This window comes from Dendropsophus ebraccatus, chromosome 9 (genome assembly GCF_027789765.1).
Source record: "Dendropsophus ebraccatus isolate aDenEbr1 chromosome 9, aDenEbr1.pat, whole genome shotgun sequence".
Lineage (NCBI taxonomy): Eukaryota > Metazoa > Chordata > Amphibia > Anura > Hylidae > Dendropsophus > Dendropsophus ebraccatus.
In genome coordinates, this window is record NC_091462.1 from 104,912,970 (window position 1) to 104,933,978 (window position 21,009).

Here is a 21,009-nt window from a genome sequence, read left to right on the forward strand (position 1 = left end):
ATATATATATATATATATTTCCCATGTATCTCCATTTTTTTTGTTGTACTATGTGTAGTACTGCGGTTTAACCAGAAGAGGTCACTGTTTCTATTTAACAGTAGTGAAGAACAAGCACAATTGTAGTACAGACAATCTCAGCAATGGTAAAAAAAAAAAAATCATCAGTTTGTATCCAGATTAGGAGTGAGTTTAGACTCCACCAAGCTTCGATATCCTGGTACAACATCTCCTGATATAACTTGGAATGACATAAAGGAAACAGATAACAAAAATGATGTTGCCCTTTAAAATAACAAAATTGTGAGGAATCTAATTCTAGGAGATACAATGAGACAGACAGAGCTAGTGGTCAGCAAGCAGGGGAGGGGACCTGATCCTGAACCAGGACAGGGCTACCTATTGATTGATTCCTATGTATAGGATCATAATACTTAGATTCCATGTGTTATCTTGCAGGGCTCCAGAAAGATGGCGGAGCTGCAGAATTCGGTCCTCCTGAGCTTATGCATCTACAATGACTCCAATCTGACCGGCACAGGGACGCCATCTGCAGGTAACTCGCCATCATTGACGCCCATCTGTGAGAGTTGACATTGGATTGGTTTTTTTGACTTACAGGGTCTTCTGCTCATAACACAGTAATTCGGAGACCCCCCTATGATCCTTAAAAAGAAGAGATCTCAAGTAAAGAGTACCTAACGTTACACAGTTACATGATAGAGATCACACAGATTTATAAATGAATCCATGTATACATCTGTCTTCAGTAAGCTCCCCCTAGTGGTGGCTGTGAGTAGCTGGAATTGAATCAGATTAGTCTGTGTCTCCGCAGGGGATTTGGAGCTATAGCAGGAAGATGGAGCATTTGCAGCTATACGGGTGTATATCACATCGATCCGCTGAGAATTCTAGGCCTATTTAGATAAAAGGAAGGCCAATGATAGACGCGTTTTAAGGATGTGTTTATGTTACAGTATGAATGTCTGGCGGATGTATCGGCATTCTGCATTTGATCTCTTGTAGAGATTAAAGCCCCTTGATCAGGAGTGAGAACCGCAAGAAGATGGCATCCAATTTGCCTTAATCCCCATAAGATGCCGTCTCTATATCTTCCTCATTACCTCTCCTAGAAATGCATATCAAAGCCTGGATAACAGCCCGTAATCAGCCGCCAATGATGCAATACGGGAAACCGTCCAGATATTAACCAGTCACTCGGGGGTTAAGGAGACAGATGTCTATTAGTGTTCTCAGCAGGCAGAACGTCATCAAAGAGTGAACATGTATACAAGGATGGTGCCCTGGGGGGAACGCATGCTGCCGACAACCCTACCTGGGCAGGTATCCATCTGGAGAACTAAACTGCTATGTGGGTAGACGGGAGCGACAACCAGTCTGTAGTGCAAAGAAGAGGAAATCCTGCTCCCCTATATCTCTATAGCACACACAGGAGAGGAGATCCTGCTCCCCTATATCTCTATAGCATACACAGAAGAGGAGATCCTGCTCCCCTATATCTCTATAGTACAAACAGAAGAGGAGATCCTGCTCCCCTATATCTCTATAGCACACACAGGAGAGGAAATCCTGCTCCCCTATATCTCTATACCACACACAGAAGAGGAGATCCTGCCCCCCTATATCTCTATAGTATACACAGAAGAGAATATCCTGCTCCCCTATATCTCTATAACACACAGAAGAGGAGATCCTGCTCCCCTATATCTCTATAGCACACACAGAAGAGGAGATCCTGCTCCCCTATATCTCTATAGCACACACAGAAGGGGAGATCCTGCTCCCCTATATCTCTATATAACACACAGAAGAGGAGATCCTGCTCCCCTATATCTCTATAGCACACAGAAGAGGAGATCCTGCTCCCCTATATCTCTATAGCACACACAGGAGAGGAGATCCTGCTCCTCTTTATCTCTATAGCACCCACAGAAGAGGAGATTCTGCTCCCCTATATCTCTATAGCACACACAGAAGAGGATATCCTGCTCCCCTATATCTCTATAGCACACACAGAAGAGGGAGAGCTCCTCTATATCTCTACAGTACACACAGAAGAGGAGATCCTGCTCCCCTATATCTCTGTAGCGCACACAGAAGAGGAGATCCTGCTCCCCTATATCTATATAGCACACACAGAAGAGGAGATCCTGCACCCCTATATCTCTATAGCATACACAGAAGAGGAGATCCTGCTCCCTTATATCTCTATAGCACACACAGAAGAGGAGATCCTGCACCCTTATATCTCTATAGCACATACAGAAGAGGAGATCCTGCACCCCTATATCTATATAGCATACACAGAAGAGGAGATCCTGCTCCCCTATAATTCTATAGCACACACAGAAGAGGAGATCCTGCTCCCCTATATCTCTATAGTACACACAGAAGAGGAGATCCTGCTCCCCTATATCTCTATAGTACACACAGAAGAGGAGATCCTGCTCCCCTATATCTCTATAGTACACACAGAAGAGGAAATCCTGCTCCCCTATAATTCTATAGCACACACAGAAGAGAATATCCTGCTCCCCTATAATTCTATAGTACACACAGAAGAGGAGATCCTGCTCAGCTATATCTCTATAGCACACACAGAAGAGGGAGAGCTCCTCTATATCTCTATAGCACACAGAAGAGGAGATCCTGCACCCCTATATCTCTATAGCACACAGAAGAGGAGATCCTGCACCCCTATATCTCTATAGCACACAGAAGAGGAGATCCTGCACCCCTATATCTCTATAGCACACAGAAGAGGAGATCCTGCTCCTCTATATCTCTATAGCACATGCAGAAGAGATTACAAGCCTCTATGATGTCTTCCATACACTGCACAGACAAAATAGGAGAACCTGCTCCCTTATATCTTTAGAGTACAGCATCAGAAGCAGAAGCAGTGTGGAGGACATTATAGAGCAGTACTGAACAGTGCAACTGTGATACAGCACTGGGGTTAGGTATAAAGTGTCACTGTTGTTTGTAAAAACTTTTGGCATGTCATAAGTTTTGGTCGGTCCGGGTCTGAGTGTTCAGACCTGGACCGATTAGGAGAACCATTGCTTAGCTGTCTCCTCTCCCGATCTGTACTGGTGTGAACACTCAGACCCGGATCAATCAAAACTTATGACATGCCAAAAGTTTTTACAAACAACAGTGACAATTTAAAACTTACATGAGCATTCAGCCATTTCCCTGAGTGTATCTCTGCTACTGTCTCACTTGAGTGAGGCAGTGAGATTGATAAGGGACGATTCTGATAAGTGAAGGAGGCATTTTTGTCTAATAAGATACATTACACAGTTTCTTATATTTGGTTATATCACTGATCTATGCAAAGCTTGCTAAAAAGTTAGGGTACTATTACACAGGCCAATGGGGGCCCGATAATAATTGTAAACGAGCGCCGATCTGCTAAATCGACGTTCATTTACTGGGCCTATTACACGGCCCGATAATCGTTTAACAAGGGATGCATGGACATCGTCCTTGCAGCCCTTGCCTAAACTCCATACTTTACCTGTCCATGGTCCAGGGCTCCTCTTGCGCTCTGCTTCTCACCAGGTCCCGTACGCTGCAGCTCCAGAGCGGTGCGGCCAGTGGTTGGCTGAGCGGCCTGTTAGCTCAGACAGGCCGCTCAGGAGCTGCAGCGTACGGGACCTGGTGAGAAGCAGAGCGCAAGAGGAGCCCTGGACCATGGACAGGTAATGTATGGAGTTTGGAAATCGTCAGCCACTGGGCCCCCATGGTAGGCATCTCCCCTGGTATTCAGTTTCGGACTGGCCCACCAGAGGATCCTCCGGTGGGCTACCAGCTTTAGAACTTGCACTAACACTGACTGGCATGTCTTTTCTTATTACTTCTTCATTGGTAGACCCCTAGGATCATTTCCTCTGGTGGGTCCCAGATACCCCAGTCTGACACTGCTGGTATTCCCCTCCCTCAATAGAAAGTGTCTGCCCTGGTAGCCTTTTCCTTGGTAGTAATAGCCCCCCCCCTCCCCATGTAGGCAACCCCCAAGTGGAAAAAAAATCCATACTCACCTGGCTTGAGCTCTGCAGCACTTCTCCAGTTCCTTTTCTCCCTGCTCTGCGAGCGCACGAGCAGCCTCCTATGACACAGACCTGCCTGTGGTCACAAGATTGACTGGCAGGGCGGGGAGCCAATGGCTCCTCTCTCTGTCATCACAGCCCTGCATATAACCACAAGTGCTCATCAGGAGTTAAAGGGACATTTGCAGCTCGGCCAGTGGGTGCTGCAAATGTTGACAGCTCAGTGTATTGCAGGAGCAGGCCACTTGGCTCTCTGATGTGGAGGACCCCTTAGCAGCCGCTATGGATGCTACGGCGGTACATTGCCCCTGCCAATGACCTATAAGTGACCTATACATTTTCCGGTGGCATAGACAGTGATTTGACATATAGGGTCCCACAGCATGGCAGAGTGGGGGATGGGGTGGTCTGTGTCCAGCGTCCCCCACAGTGGTGGCGAGGCTTCTCTCCTCCTAATCTAGGGAGATTATTTCATCCAGAGAATCACTATATGAAATGACATTTAAGCCCCCGACGTGTTTTTGTTGTGATGGCTCGGGTAATCTTGTGACTTAATCGACCAGAATGCTGGGTACGTTTTGATGCAGGATGAGTCACCGTCTCCTTAATCCGTCCGTCTGATCCCTCAGCGCTGACAGCTCGCTATACGTCTCTTCCAGACAGAACAATACAGTCCGCACTCCACCGCCACGCGGCTTATCATTTCCTTATTAAACGGACCGGCGCTACAAATAAATTAAGTGGATAATGCGACTTTCATTAAAACTTCTTCCTGATTACAAGACGCCGCCACTCCGATCTGTAAAGAGTCTGCAGTGATGGGGGAGGGGGGGGCGACAAGTCCTGTTCATTTGATTAAGATTTGATGCTGAAGGACTCGAGAATATTATGTTAACCCATTTGTCCCGGGAAGTCAACAGAGAGATTCCAGCATGGTGGCCGGCCAATCGACCTAGAGAATGGAAGAGTGGACAGAACATGAGGCAGAGGGGCTGCAGAAGACAACATATATATAATCAAATTATATCACCATATAGTGCTCAAATAATACCAACATATACTTATAAAATAATACCCCCATGCTGTGCTTAAATAATACCAACATACACATAAAATAATACCCCCATACTGTGCTCAAATAATACAGCCCTGCAACGCTCAAATAATACCACAGTGCTCATATAATACCACCATATAGTGCTTAAATAGTACCACTATACAGCGCTCATATAATACCAACACATAAAGCTCAAGTAGTACCACTATACAGTGCTCATATAATACTAACATACACTAGTAAAATAATGCCATCATACAGTGCTCAAATAATACCAACATACAGTAATAAAATAATACTGCTATACTGTGCTCAAATAATACAGCCTTGCCATGCTCAAATAATACCACCATATAGTGCTCAAACAATACAGCCATACAATGATCAACTAATACCATCATGCACTGGTCAAAAAATACACCATAAAGAGCACACATAATATCCATGTACACTGGTTAAATAATAGAGCTATCCAGTGCTCAAATAATACAGGCTTAGGTTAAGTTCACACTACAAGATTTTTCAGCCATCATTGCTGGCGGCGGTCAGAAAGACGCCCGATATGTGCTGATGACGGACATCTATCATGACCTTTATAGTTGCCCATAAGGCCGTCGGCAATGACAGCCAAAAAATCCCATATTATGAACATAGCCTAACAATTTTCACATAATAACACCATACAGTGCTCAAATAATCCTACAATACAGTGCTCATATAAAACCGCCATACAGTGCTAAAATAATCCTAAAATACAGTGCTCATATAAAACCGCCATACAGTGCTCAAATAATCCTACAATACAATGCTCATATAAAACTGCCATACAGTGCTCAAATAATCCTACAATACAGTGCTCATATAAAACTGCCATACAGTGCTCAACTAATCCTACAATACAGTGCTCATATAAAACCGCCATATAGTGCTCAAATAATCCTACAATACAGTGCTCATATAAAACCGCCATACAGTGCTCAAATAATCCTACAATACAATGCTCATATAAAACCGCCATACAGTGCTCAAATAATCCTACAATACAGTGCTCATATAAAACCACCATATAGTGCTCAAATAATGCTACAATACAGTGCTCATATAAAACCGCCATACAGTGCTCAAATAATGCTACAATACAGTGCTCATATAAAACCGCCATACAGTGCTCAAATAATCCTACAATACAATGCTCATATAAAACCGCCATACAGTGCTCAAATAATCCTACAATACAGTGCTCACATAATAACACCATACAGTGCTCAAAGAATGCTACAATACTATGCTCAAATAATAACACCATACAGTGCTCAAATAATCCTACAATACAGTGCTCATATAAAACCGCCATACAGTGCTCAAATAATGCTACAATACAGTGCTCATATAAAACCGCCATACAGGGACCAAATAATCCTACAATACAGTGCTCATATAAAACCGCAATACAGGGACCAAATATTAGCTCCATATGTAACGTTATCCAATACTAATGCTTACAATGTCTAAATGATACTGCTGTACGACTATTACAATTTGTGGTAGTCGCAGCGAGCTACAGGTGCCAGGTTATCCATGACAGCAGATGTGTCCGCAAAGGTCGTAGCATGGACTGTTAGTGTCCATCGATTGACACGTCTGGCATAGCTGTCTGGGTTAAACCCTAAGGGTCCTATTACACGAAGTGATTTTTAACGATTAACGATTAACAATCACAAACGAGATTGTTTATCGTTTACCTGAAATCGTTCACCATATTACACAGAACGACGGTCGTTAGTTACGATCATTACTATGATCGTTATTGTGATCGTTATTATGATCATTTGTTTCTTTTGATCCCAGCAAAACAATGAACAATGTGCAATTCCACTGAACTATTAGTGACCAAATGTGAAAGATTGTGGAATTACAGCGAACGATTAACGATAATTTTAGGTTCAGATCTAAATCAACGCTCAACGACATACGAACGTTTTTTCGATCGTTGCCTGCTATTACACAGAACGATTGTTGTTTAAATTTGAACGTTATAACGATTTTTCGCATTATAATCGTCCTGTGTAATAGGGCCCTCACTGAGGCCAAAAATCAAACTGCTGGGAAGGCACACTGCTTTACTGCATTACCCTGTACAGTAATTATAAAAGCAGCACTCACTGCTCAGCCTGAGCCTCCTGCTTCAGGGGTAAAGTAATAACCCTTCACGGACCGTACTGTTCCTGTTGTCTCAGGTAAAAGGTTTTCTATCATCGTCTTTCCCTGTATATCCCTTGGGCATGGAGTAAAGGGTGTCTATACACTTCAGAGCAGATTCTATATACTCCTGTCAGTCATATTACACGCATCACGTCTTGCTGTATACTGCGCCGGCCGCTCATATACACACTGCATAGATCATGCTATTATTATCTAGGGTTATACACAATGTAGGGAATACAGAGGTAAAGAAAGAAGAATATATTAGAGGACTTTACCTGGTATAATCATATACATCTCCTGTATATAGTCATATGGCGCATGCTGGTATAACCTCGGTATCTCCTGTATATAATTATATATATACAGCTGGTATAACCTGGGTATCTCCTGTATATAATTATATATATATATATATATATATATATATATATACACACACACAGATGGTATAACCTGGGGATCTCCTGTATATAACGATATATGTACAGCTCGTATAACCTGGGTATCTCCTGTATATAGTTGTATATGTACAGCTGGTATAAGTTATACATCTCCTATATATAATTATATATGTACAGCTGGTATAACCTGGGTATCTCCTGTATATAATTATATATGTACAGCTGGTATAAGTTATACATCTCCTATATATAATTATATATGTACAGCTGGTATAACCTTGGTATCTCCTGTATATAATTATATATATACAGCTGGTATAACCTGGGTATCTCCTGTATATAATTATATATATATATATATATATATATATATATATATATACACACACAGATGGTATAACCTGGGGATCTCCTGTATATAACGATATATGTACAGCTGGTATAACCTGGGTATCTCCTGTATATAGTTGTATATGTACAGCTGGTATAAGTTATACATCTCCTATATATAATTATATATGTACAGCTGGTATAACCTGGGTATCTCCTGTATATAATTATATATGTACAGCTGGTATAAGTTATACATCTCCTATATATAATTATATATGTACAGCTGGTATAACCTTGGTATCTCCTGTATATAATTATATATATACAGCTGGTATAACCTGGGTATCTCCTGTATATAATTATATATATATATATATATATATATATATATATATATATATATATATACACACACAGATGGTATAACCTGGGGATCTCCTGTATATAACGATATATGTACAGCTGGTATAACCTGGGTATCTCCTGTATATAGTTGTATATGTACAGCTGGTATAAGTTATACATCTCCTATATATAATTATATATGTACAGCTGGTATAACCTGGGTATCTCCTGTATATAATTATATATGTGCAGCTGATATAACCTGAGTTATCTCCTGTATGTATGTACAGATGGTATAACCTGGGTATCTCCTGTATAAAGTACATATATATGTACAACTGGTAGAAGTTCTACATATCCTGCATATAGTGATATGGGGCATGCTGGTAATACCTGGGGATCTACTGGTTTAGGTTCTCTCTCTATACACACACACATATAGGACCAAATTTTACAGCATAATATACCGGAGCGGAGCCAATAACTTTACAATTTTGACATCAACTCAGTTGCTATGACGACGGCTGGAACGTGCCTGTTTGCCGAGCGATTGGTGTTGTGGACGGGGGGCCGCTTGTGTTCTCCGCCTGGTGCTGCGCGGCCACAATGGAGATTTATACCACAGCAGAAAATGACTGAATTCACATAATAGGAGAAGCAGCGTGGGGACTGGAAACCATGGTTATTATAAGACCCCGAAGCCATGATATAAACGTGTGCATGGCGGCTGGAGGGGGTGGGGGCGGCTACACATTTGTATAACAATAAAGAAGATTTATGCTTCTCTAGGACTCTACCGAATTTAGTCTATTTATAGCCAAGGCTGCCTATATACAGGCTGGCAGCTGCCCCCGGCTAACAATGCGCCAGCATGGCTGCCTCTACGAGTACTGGCCTGTTATGGTGCATCATGGTCAGAGGACCTTGGACCCTCAGCCATAATCTGCAGGATAACCTGGCAACAGGTCTTGAATTCCCCTACAGCGCCTCGATAGGTTAAATGAAGTATAACATGGTTCCCAAGACCCTGACTAGCTGAGAGCTGTAACACCTCCTCGCTCCCCCTGCCATACACGGGCCTGGTTGAGGCTCAACTTCCAGCTAACTGTCAATCAATCAGGGATAGGAGGGGGAGCAAGGAGGTGTTACAGCCCTTAGCACTTGGATGTCCTGGTGAAGGCCTGAGGAGCAGAAGCATTCTTCTATGTTCTGGAAGCACAGACAGATATATTAAAGATACCATAGGTCTCCGTACCCTAACAGCTATCTAACAGTGTCAGCAGTCTGGAACGTAAATTGCAGCCGACATGGCTGCCTATTTTCAGAAACAGCGCCACTCTGTCTTCAGTTTGTGTGTGGTACTGCAGCTAATCTCTATTGAAGTGAATGAAGCTGGGCAGTAATAGCAAAGGAGAGAAAGCCACTGCCAGACACCTCTGCTGGTGACCTATCTAGGATGAACAAGAGGCAAAAAAATCCAACACGTCAAATTATTCTCCTCCCAAACATCATCTGATGGGGACACCCTGTATACATTAGACAATGGACCGGTCCCACCAAAAGCAATGGGTTTTGTCAACACCTCTGTAATGTGTGTGTGTGGGTGTGGCGGGGAGTTTGATCCACAGCTGACATATACCTGTCCTGTGAGATTTGTAATGGTAAAAGATTCAATTAACCTATAGTCAATCCCCATTCCTGATCTTTACGTGAGAGCTGAGATAGCGTCTCCTGTTTCCTCCGCTTATATGTCAGTGTTACTGAAGAGGATTTCTTTTCTTTATCTTAAGGTCAACAAGCATAACATAACATGAAAGAAAGGATATATAAGACACATCCTCCCCAATACACTCAACAATACAAACACGTTTATATATATATATATATATATATATATATATATATATATAAGAATCTCGGACACGATTTTCAGGTTTTCTTGGCCTCTTAATGTATATAGATTACTCTATATAACAGCGGCAAACACTACAGAGTGCTACCCTGCTGGGAAATGTGCACTGTAATAATATAGTACACGGGAAATCTGTACTTTGTACTGCCTCCTATATACAAGAATATAACTACTATAATACTGCCCCCTATATACAAGAATGTAACTGCTATAATACTGTCCCTATATACAAGAATATAACTACTATAATACTGCTCCTGTATACAAGAATATAACTACTATAATACTGCTCCTATATACAGGAATGTAACTACTATAATACTGCTCCTATATACAAGGATATAACTACTATAATACTGTTCCCTATATACAAGAATATAACTACTATAACACTGCCCCCTATATACAGGAATATAACTACTATAATACTGCCCCCTATATACAGGAATATAACTACTATAATGTAGTGGGGAGAGAAAAGCGTCCGGCACTAGCTGATAATGGGAACACTGAGTAAGGATATACAGGACAGGGGATACGCGGCTGTAAGCGATAGTGTCCTAACCACTGAGTTGCGGTGCAGAGGCTAAGCAAAGGGGAGCAAATGACAATGTAGAGAAATAGAGTCTCGCACTCACCAACTTCAAAGATGCAGGTGGTTTATTTCAGACACATCGGAGCTAGTGCAGCAGGGAGAGGGAAGCTGGAAAGGCAGGTGCATTCACAGAGGAGCAACAATGTTTCACGCCCACTAAGGCGCTTCGTCGGGCTAGGTTCCTAGCCCGACGAAGCGCCTTAGTGGGCGTGAAACATTGTTGCTCCTCTGTGAACGCACCTGCCTTTCCACCTTCCCTCTCCCTGCTGCACTAGCTCCGATGTGTCTGAAATAAACCACCTGCATCTTTGAAGTTGGTGAGTGCGAGACTCTATTTCTCTACATTGTCATAACTACTATAATACTGCCCCCTATATACAAGAATATAACTACTATAATGTGAAATGGAGAGAAGAGTGCAGCTGCACCTCACACCCATGGCTGATACTAAAGCCGCTAAGCTGCTTTAAAAACAAACACCAGGAATTTGGTATACAATTTGATCAAACCAATACGCCCCGTGTACCACGTGCAGGTATCCTGGTTCACACGGGTCCCTACGCTAACTCTGTACCGTGTCAGTCAGCGACTGCCTCCCCCGCAAGGTGTGCACATGCTGGGAAGTGAGGCCATGGAGTGGCTCTTTTTCTTCCCTGAACCATAACTACTATAATACTGCTCCTATATACAGGAATACAGGTGTAAGCGCCCGCTATCCCATCTGTCCTCCCTCACCTATGGATTAAAGTCGCAATAAACTCAGCTTGGAAGCCTGGTGAGTGCCCCAGTCTCTCTTTTCTACTACTCGCATAACTACTATAATACTGCTCCTATATACAGGAATATAACTACTATAATACTGCTCCCTATATACAAGAATATAACTATTATAATACTGCTCCTATATACAAGAGTATCACTACTATAATACGAACTGGAGAGAATGGAACAGCTGCACATCCCATCTATGGCTGATACTAATGCCGCTAGGCCTATATTAAAAATCAACACCAGAGTGTCTGTATATGAATTGATCAAGCCATATTGCCCCGTGTACCACCGCGCAGGTCCTCTGGTCCACACGGGTCCCTACGCTAACTCCACACCGTGTCGGTCAGCGACCGCCAACCCCGCAAAGCGTGCACATGCAGGGAAGGGAGGCCATGGAACGGCCCTGCAACCCCAATGTCACAGGACCAGACCCAAAAAGCCCCACCAAAACCCAGCCAGCACCACCGGCGGGGGAGGCTGCCCCCAAACGACACAAGTATGGATATGGTATTACACTTACCATTGCTGCTCTCACAGAATGGGGAAGACATAAGGTCCAGACATGTGAGCACAGGCATATCCTGCTAATTTTGGCCATGTGGGTCTTATAAAGGAGTGCGAGCTGTTCAGAGAGGGAGAACTGTGAACTACGAACTGGAGAGAATGGAACGGCTGCATATCCCATCTATGGCTGATACTAATGCCGCTAGGCACGGTGTGGACTTAGTGTAGGGACCCATGTGTATCAGATACCTGCACGATGGTACATGGGGCAGTATGGCTTGATCAATTCATACACAAAATTCTGATGTGTTTTTTATTTAGCCTAGGGGCACTAGTATCAGCCATAGGTGTGATGTGCAGCACTCTTTCTTCCCTGAACATCACTACTATAATACTGCTCCTATATACAAGAATATAACTACTATAATACTGCTCCTATATACAGGAATATAACTACTATAATACTGCTCCTATATACAGGAATATAACTACTATAATACTGCTCCTATATACTAGAATATAACTACTATAATACTGCTCCTATATACAGGAATATAACTACTATAATACTGCTCATATAAACAAGAATATAACTACTATAATACTACCCCTATATACAGGAATATAACTACTATAATACTCAATGGCGGATTATAATGTAGGCGGTTTGGGCGGCCGCCCGGGGCCCGAGGCTCCGGGGGGGCCCATGCCTTGCCGCCCACATTATAATGCCGCCCGGGAGGCCCCCTCGCCACTGCACTTTTGTGACCGCAAGCATTGTTTCGCTTGCGGTCACAAGAGTCTCCGGCTGCCTCCGTCTGATGCGCGGCTGCCGGGGGTGTCCGGTCCTCTCCCCGGCAGCGCGCGCATCACACAGCTCCTAGTGCCGCCTGGGGCCCTGTCTTCCGGTACTGGGAGCGCACGTACCGGAAGTCAGGGCCCAGGCGGCACTAGGAGCTGTGTGATGCGCGCGCTGCCGGGGAGAGGACCGCCCCCCCGCGGCAGCCGCGCATCAGACGGAGGCAGCCGGAGAGAGGATCGACGGGGGAACGCAGGGTAGGTGAGTTATATTTTGTTATTTTTGTGTTATTTACTCACTGGGGGCATCTATAAAGGGGGGGCAGCTATAAAGGGGGGGAAAGGGGGGGGCAGCTATAAAGGGGGGGAAAGGGGGGGGGCAGCTATAAAGGGGGGGAAAGGGGGGGGCAGCTATAAAGGGGGGGAAAGGGGGGGCAGCTATAAAGGGGGGGAAAGGGGGGGCAGCTATAAAGGGGGGGAAAGAGGGGGACCATCTATAAAGGGAGGGGGAGAGGGGGACCATCTATAAGGGAGGGGGGAGAGGGGGACTATCCATAAGGGGGGAAAGAGGGGGACCATCTATAAGGGGGGAAGTGGGGGACCATCTATAAGGGGGGAAAGAGGGGGACCATCTATAAGGGGGGAAAGGAGGACCAGCTATAAGGGGGGAGAGGGGGACCATCTATAAGGGGGGAAAGAGGGGGACCATCTATAAGGGGGGAGAGGGAAGAGGGGGACCAGCTATAAGGGGGGAGAGGGAAGAGGGGGACCAGCTATAAGGGGGGAGAGGGAAGAGGGGGACCAGCTATAAGGGGGGAAAGAGGGGGACCAGCTATAAGGGGGAGAGGGAAGAGGGGGACCATCTATAGAGGGGGAAAGAGGGGTACCAGCTATAAAGAGGGGGGCCATCTATAAGGGGGGAAAGAGGGGGACCATCTATAAGGGAGGGAAAGAGGGGGACCATCTATAGAGGGGGAAAGAGGGGGACCAGCTATAAAGAGGGGGACCATCTATAAGGGGGGAAAGAGGGGGACCATCTATAGAGGGGGAAAGAGGGGGACCATCTATAGAGGGGGGAAGAGGGGGACCAGCTATAAAGAGGGGGACCATCTATAAGGGGGGAAAGAGGGGGACCATCTATAAGGGGGGAAAGAGGGGGACCATCTATAAGGGGGGAAGAGGGGGACCATCTATAAGGGGGGAAGAGGGGGACCATCTATAAGGGGGGAAGAGGGGGACCATCTATAAGGGGGAAGAGGGGGACCATCTATAAAGGGGGACTATCTCCTATAGGATTAGCACCCTCCTCTCCTGACATCCTCTGTGCTGCTGGGACCTCCCCTATAGATCAACATCCTCCTCTCCTGACATCCTCTGTGCTGCTCGGTCCTCTCCTATAAGATTAGCACCCTCCTCTCCTGACATCCTCTGTGCTGCTGTGACCTTGGGGGGGGCAACATCAGGGGACCAGGTGAGGTGGCGATATGTTTATTGGGGGCAGTGGAGGTGGGGTGGGCAATGCTTACTGGGGGTAGCAGCAAGGGACCAAACATTATGTTTATTGGGGCCAGCAGGGAGGGGAGGCAGGCAGTGTTTATTGGGGACAGTGGGGGGGGGGGGGGACGCAGTAGCAGATTATAATGTGGGCGGATTGACTGGGGGGGGGGGGCCCAGGTTGGGTGGACAGCCCGGGGCCCAGAGTACATTTAATCCGCCACTGATAATACTGCTCCTGTATACAAGAATATAACTACTATAATACTGTTCCTATATACAAGAATATAACTACTATAATACTGCCCCTATATACAGGAATATAACTACTATAATACTGCTCCTATATACAGGGATATAACTACTATAATACTGCTCCTATATACAGGAATATAACTACTATAATACTGCTCCTATATACAAGAATATAACTACTATAATACTGCTCCTGTATACAAGAATATAACTACTATAATACTGCTCCTATATACAGGAATATAACTACTATAATACTGCTCCTATATACAGGAATATAACTACTATAATACTGCTCCTATATACAAGAATATAACTACTATAATACTGCTCCTATATACAGGAATATAACTACTATAATACTGCCCCTATATACAAGAATATAACTACTATAATACTGCTCCTATATACAATATAACTACTATAATACTGCCCCTATATACAAGAATATAACTAGTCTAGTCTCTGTCGCTGTCTGACTAGCTTGTCTCGGGGTTGACAGCCTGCTCAGCCAATCAATGACTGAGATAAGACAGCACCGCGGCCAGTTATTGGCTGAGCAGGCTGTTACTCCTTGCTGTTACTTAAGCTCGTCTCAGAAGTAACAGCGGCTACACACAATGGGCGACACCAGCAACATAACATATTTGTTAGGTTTTCTTATATGGCAGCAACATTTTAAAATGTGTGAGCGCTGGATAATCCCTTTAAGCTCTTATGGCGGTGGTATTACTCCCTCAATATCTGCCCCAGGTCTGGATGGTTTTGTCGATGCATGCTCATTTTCCATGCCATGTAACCAAGGTAACTGTTCAATGCCCTCCGATCCTGGTTAACATTTATTTCGCCTTTCCTGACCGTTGTGTCAACACACTATGTCACCTCACAAAATTCCATCCAAAAAGGCAACTTTTCAATCACTTGAACAATGTTGACTTTGTTATATTAAACCAGATATGGGAAACCATGGCTCTCCAGCTGTTGCAAAACTACAATTCCCATCATGCCTGGACAGCCTTTGGCTGTCCAGGCATGATGGGATTTGTAGTTTTTCAACAGCTGGGCTGAAGATTCTCCATCCCTTAAAGGGGTTGGCCACTTCATAGTAAAATAGTTCGGTGTACAGTATTAGTAAGTGTACTCACTGTATATACTGACAGCAGCTTCCTGTGTACTCACTGTATATACTGACAGCAGCTCCCTGTGTACTTGCTGTATATACTGACAGCAGCTCCCTGTGTACTCACTGTATATACTGACAGCAGCTCCCTGTGTACTCACTGTATATACTGACAGCAGCTCCCTGTGTACTCACTGTATATACTGACAGCAGCTCCCTGTGTACTCACTGTATATACTGACAGCAGCTCCCTGTGTACTCACTGTATATACTGACAGCAGCTCCCTGTGTACTTGCTGTATATACTGACAGCAGCTCCCTGTGTACCTCATAGAGATAATATCAGACTCCCCTCATCCAGGCTGGGCTGCCCTGCTCTGTGGTGAGTTTTTCCATAAAATGGCCGACAAGGAGGAGCATGTGGAGGAGCAGTGTTCACCACTGAACCTGTTTATGCCTGGGGGGCGGGGCATGGTCACATGGTCCTCCATGTCGGCCATTTTAGAGCAGAGCAGGGCAGCCTGGAGGAGGGGAGTCTGGTTTAGCTCTATGACATACACAGGGAGCTGCTGTCAGTAAATATTGTGAATACACTTACTTTTACTTCCGAACCCAAGGGGAAAACCATTTACTGTCTTTTGTTCATAGTTAGCTACATAGTAAGATAGTTAATACGGTTGAAAAAAGACACATGTCCATCAAGTTCAACCAAGGAGGGGATGAATACAGGGAAGGGGGAGGGGTGATAGGTTTTATACAAATGCATTTAAGTTATTTTGGTCTAAGAACTTGTCTAGGCCGGTTTTGAAGCCCTCTACTGTTTTGGTTGTGACCAAATAAAATAACAAATAAAGTTTTTCTTTTTTTTAATTTCTCGGGATTCCTGTATATTAACCCCTTAAGGTCAAAGCCAATTTTCGTTTTTGCACTTTTGCTTTTTCGACTTTATAATTAAAAGTCCATAGCGCTTGCATTTTTTCACCGAGAGACCCATATGAGCCCTTTTTTTTTTTTTGCGAATCCAATTGTACTTTGCAATGACAGGCATTATTTTTCCATAAAATATGCTGCAAAACCGGAAAAAAATCATTTGCGCTGTCAAATTGAAAAACCACCGAATTTGTTTGGATTTCGGGGAGTTTTGCATTTACGCCGTTCGCCCTGTGGTAAAACTGACATGTTATGCATGTTCCTCAAGTCGTTACGATTACAACGATATGTAACATGTATAACTTTTATTTTATCTGATGGCTTTTAAAAAATTCAAACCATTGTTAACAAATATGTTACTCAAAATCACTCTGTTCCCAGGCTTACAGCGCTTTTATCCTTTGGTCTATGGGGCTGTGTCAGGTGTCATTTTTTGCGCCATGATCTTTACTTTCTATCGGTACCTTGTTTGTGCATATGCGACTTTTTGATCACTTTTTATTACATTTTTTCTGGATTTGATGCGACCAAAAATGCGCAATTTTGAAGTTTGGGATTTTTTTTGCTCTTACGCCGTTTACCGTGCGAGATCAGGAATGTGATGATTTAATAGTTCGTGCGATTACGTCCCACTAAACACCAGGGATATGAAGGTTTGACAGCTGCATTGAAGTGCTTAATTAGCCATCGTGGCAACGGGACCCGTTCCGGCTTATAGAAGCGCTCCCCGGCTGCAGATCACAGTCGGGAGCGGCGCCGTTCAGAGTGGGGTCCCGGCGGGACTCCTCTCTGAACTCCCCCCGCGGCACCATGATGTACCAGGTACATCATGGGTCGCTAAGGGGTTAAGGGAGGGTCCTGAGCAACAGACAGAAATTAGATGTAGGGTTAAATTTGATAAAAGGGGCAACATGCAAGAGCTTCCACCATTGACCGGACTCCATTCTACATCGCCTACAAAGTGTGGCCCAGCTGGTCAAATAGGCAGATAACAGGGTCCATATCTGTGGTCCTCAAACAACAAGATAACTTGGGGCCATGTTACCACCAGCAGATCAAGTCATTTAGATGTCATAATGTCTATATAGCAGTTTCTTTGTAGGAAAGTTTGGTGACAACCTTCATAATAGCAGCCATATTGGTTGTCACTAGCGATGAGCGAACCTGGAGCATGCTCAAGTCCATCCAAACCCGATCGTTCAGCATTTGATTAGCGGTGACTGCTGAACTTGGATAAATCATGGATATAGTCATTGGCTGTATCCATGTTTTTCAGACAACCTTAGAGCTTTATCCAAGTTCAGCAGCCCCAGCTAATCAAATGCTAAACGTTTGGGTTTGGATGGACTCGAACCCGAACCCGGTTCGCTCATCTCTAGTCGTCACCCATGTATCCTAGAAACAGAAGACGACTTAAGGGATAAAAATGTCTTTAAAGGGGTTGTCCAGCAAAAATCTTTTTCTTTAAAATCAACTAGTATCAGAAAGTTATATAGACTTGCAATTTTTTCCCCATACTTATCTGCTGCTGTATGTCCTGCAGGAAATGTTTTATTTTCAGTTGGACACAGTGAACTGTCCAGAGCAGGAGAGGTTTTCTTTGGGGATTCCCATAGAAAGCCTCTTCTTCTCTGGAGAGTTCCTGTCTCGGCCAGAGATGTCAGCAGAGAGCACTGTGTCCGACTTATAATAGAAAACATTTCCTGCAGGACATACAGCAGCTTATAAGTATGTGGAGAATTGAGATTTTTTAATAGAAGTTAATTACAAATCTATATAACTTTCTAACACCAGTTGATTTGAAAGAAAAAGATTTTCACTGGACAACCCCTTTAAAGGGGTTTTACACTCAAACAAAACTTTTGATATGTTGCTGCCCAGGGTGAGACTAACAATTCCTTCCATACTTTTTATTATCTATTCAGTCTCCTTCCCCCAGTTCTGAGCTGCAGCTTTCTGCCGAAGACACAAGAAGTCTGTGTGTGAGCTTTCCTCTCCGTCTCCCCCTCTCCCCTCCCTTCTGAGACAGCTGATGTAAACAAGTCTCTGGCACGCTTTATCTGCAACATTGTAGCTTTTTAGTAATTCTGGGAGGGATAATCACAGTAAGTTCATCAACAATTTAGAATAACCCTCCCAGTGTTACAAAGAAGCTACAATGTTGCAGATAAAGCCTGCCAGGGACTTATTTACATGAGTCGTCTCAGAAGGGAGGGGGGAGGAGGGGGGAGACAGAGAGAAAAGCTCACACACAAATTTTGTGTATTCAGCAGAAAGCAGCAGCTCAGAACTGGGGGAGGGAGACTGAATACATAATAACAAGTATGGAAGGAATTGTTAGTCTCACCATGGCCAGCAACATATCAAAAGTTATGTTTAAGTGGAATACCCCTTGAAGAAGTCTAATTTATTCTTTTTCATACAATAGAGAATGTGTTGCTTGTTCCTTCTGCCCATTGATAAGAGCTCATACACATTAGGAGTCTATGCTCAGATAAGTATCGACCTCCCCGAGGACAGGGATCAATGTCTCTGAGACACAGGTAATTCCTTGTGTGAATGAAGATGAATGGAGGGACGTCTGTTGCTAAATACAAATAAATTACAAAATTATGTTGTAATTAAACAGTTGAAATAGACACAATATTGAAAAATGGTGCCCAGGCAGAATAACAGACTGATGTCAAATAACAGACAGGAACGGGTATTGGGATCATGTGTATAGCAATCGAGTATGAGAGATGGAGCTTTGTATATATATTACTTATCATGTACTAATCCTGTATTATACTTCAGAGCTGCATTCACTATTCTGCTGGTGGGGTCACTGTGTACATACATTACATTACTGAACCTGAGTTACATCCCGTATTATATTCCAGAGCTGCACTCACTATTCTGCTATAAGGGTCACTGTGTATGTACATTACATTACTGATCCTATACTGATCCTGAGTTACATCCTGTATTATACTCCAGAGCTGCACTCGCTATTCTGCTGGGGGGGGTCACTGTGTACATACATTACATTACTGATCCTGTACTGATCCTGAGTTACATCCTGTATTATACCCCACAGCTGTACTCACTATTCTGCTGGTGAGGTCACTGTGTACATACAGTACATTACTGATCCTGAGTTACATCCTGTATTATACCCCAGAGCTGTACTCACTATTCTGCTGGTGAGGTCACTGTGTACATACAGTACATTACTGATCCTGAGTTACATCCTGTATTATACTCCAGAGCTGCACTCACTATTCTGCTGGTGGGGTCACTGTGTACATACATTACATTACTGATCCTGAGTTACATCCTGTATTATACTCCAGAGCTGGAATCACTATTCTGCCGGTGAGGTCACTGTGTACATACATTACTGATCCTGAGTTACATCCTGTATTATACTCCAGAGCTGCACTCACTATTCTGCTGGTGGGGTCACTGTGTACACACATTACATTACTGATCCTGAGTTACATCCTGTATTATACTCCAGAGCTGCACTTACTATTCTGATGGTGTACATTCATTACATATCAAGTCTTGATCCTGGACTACACTTCTTAGCATGCATATAACCAGGGTGAGGGTTGTTGAGACACTGAACAAGCAGGGAATGATGAAAGATTTCAGCTCTGAAGCCTGCGGGATTATGAATGCAGCTGTGTAATTTATGATGAGTGGGGTAGACAGAGAGGCTGCTCAGACCAGTTAGCCCAAGGTCCTACATACATAATCAGCAGCTTCATTACACAACACTCCTCTCCATTCTCCTATCTCTGATGCAAGCAGATAGCTGTACGATGCGGCAGATGTTACCGTCTCCTCGTGATGCGTGACCCTTAATAACGCATTTAATGGATAAAGGTTTGGGCTCCATTTCCTCCTCTCCTGCAGCGCACTGGGCCCGGGCCCTGCACAGCTGTCTCCCTGTAATATGTGAACACCACCGAGGATATAATTAGGCAATTACAGGAAAATATTGCGTGCGGAGCTGCCTGCCCGCAGAATGTACAGTCTTCTGTCACCTACACTCAGCGCAGCACGTGGATTGTGATCTGGACCGCTAACCATGGGCGCCAGTGTGTGGGATCACTAGCTAAACTAATCTTGTGGGATGCTTTAGTAATGCCCAACCTACTGCTAACCAGTACTGTACCCAAGGATCAGGACCTGAAGTGATTAAATGATGAGGTGATGTTATTGG

At 44.0% G+C, this 21,009-nt stretch overlaps 1 protein-coding gene across 1 annotated transcript in view; it reads left to right on the top strand.

Moving 5' to 3' along the window:
- LOC138801835 (melanin-concentrating hormone receptor 1-like) overlaps window positions 1-21,009 on the top strand; it is a 37,712-nt gene that overhangs the window by 14,507 nt on the left and 2,196 nt on the right. The window contains exon 2 of the mRNA XM_069984935.1: window positions 460-556. Within this exon, the coding sequence (XP_069841036.1) occupies window positions 460-556 (97 nt within the window). The remainder of the gene's footprint in view (window positions 1-459; window positions 557-21,009) is intronic.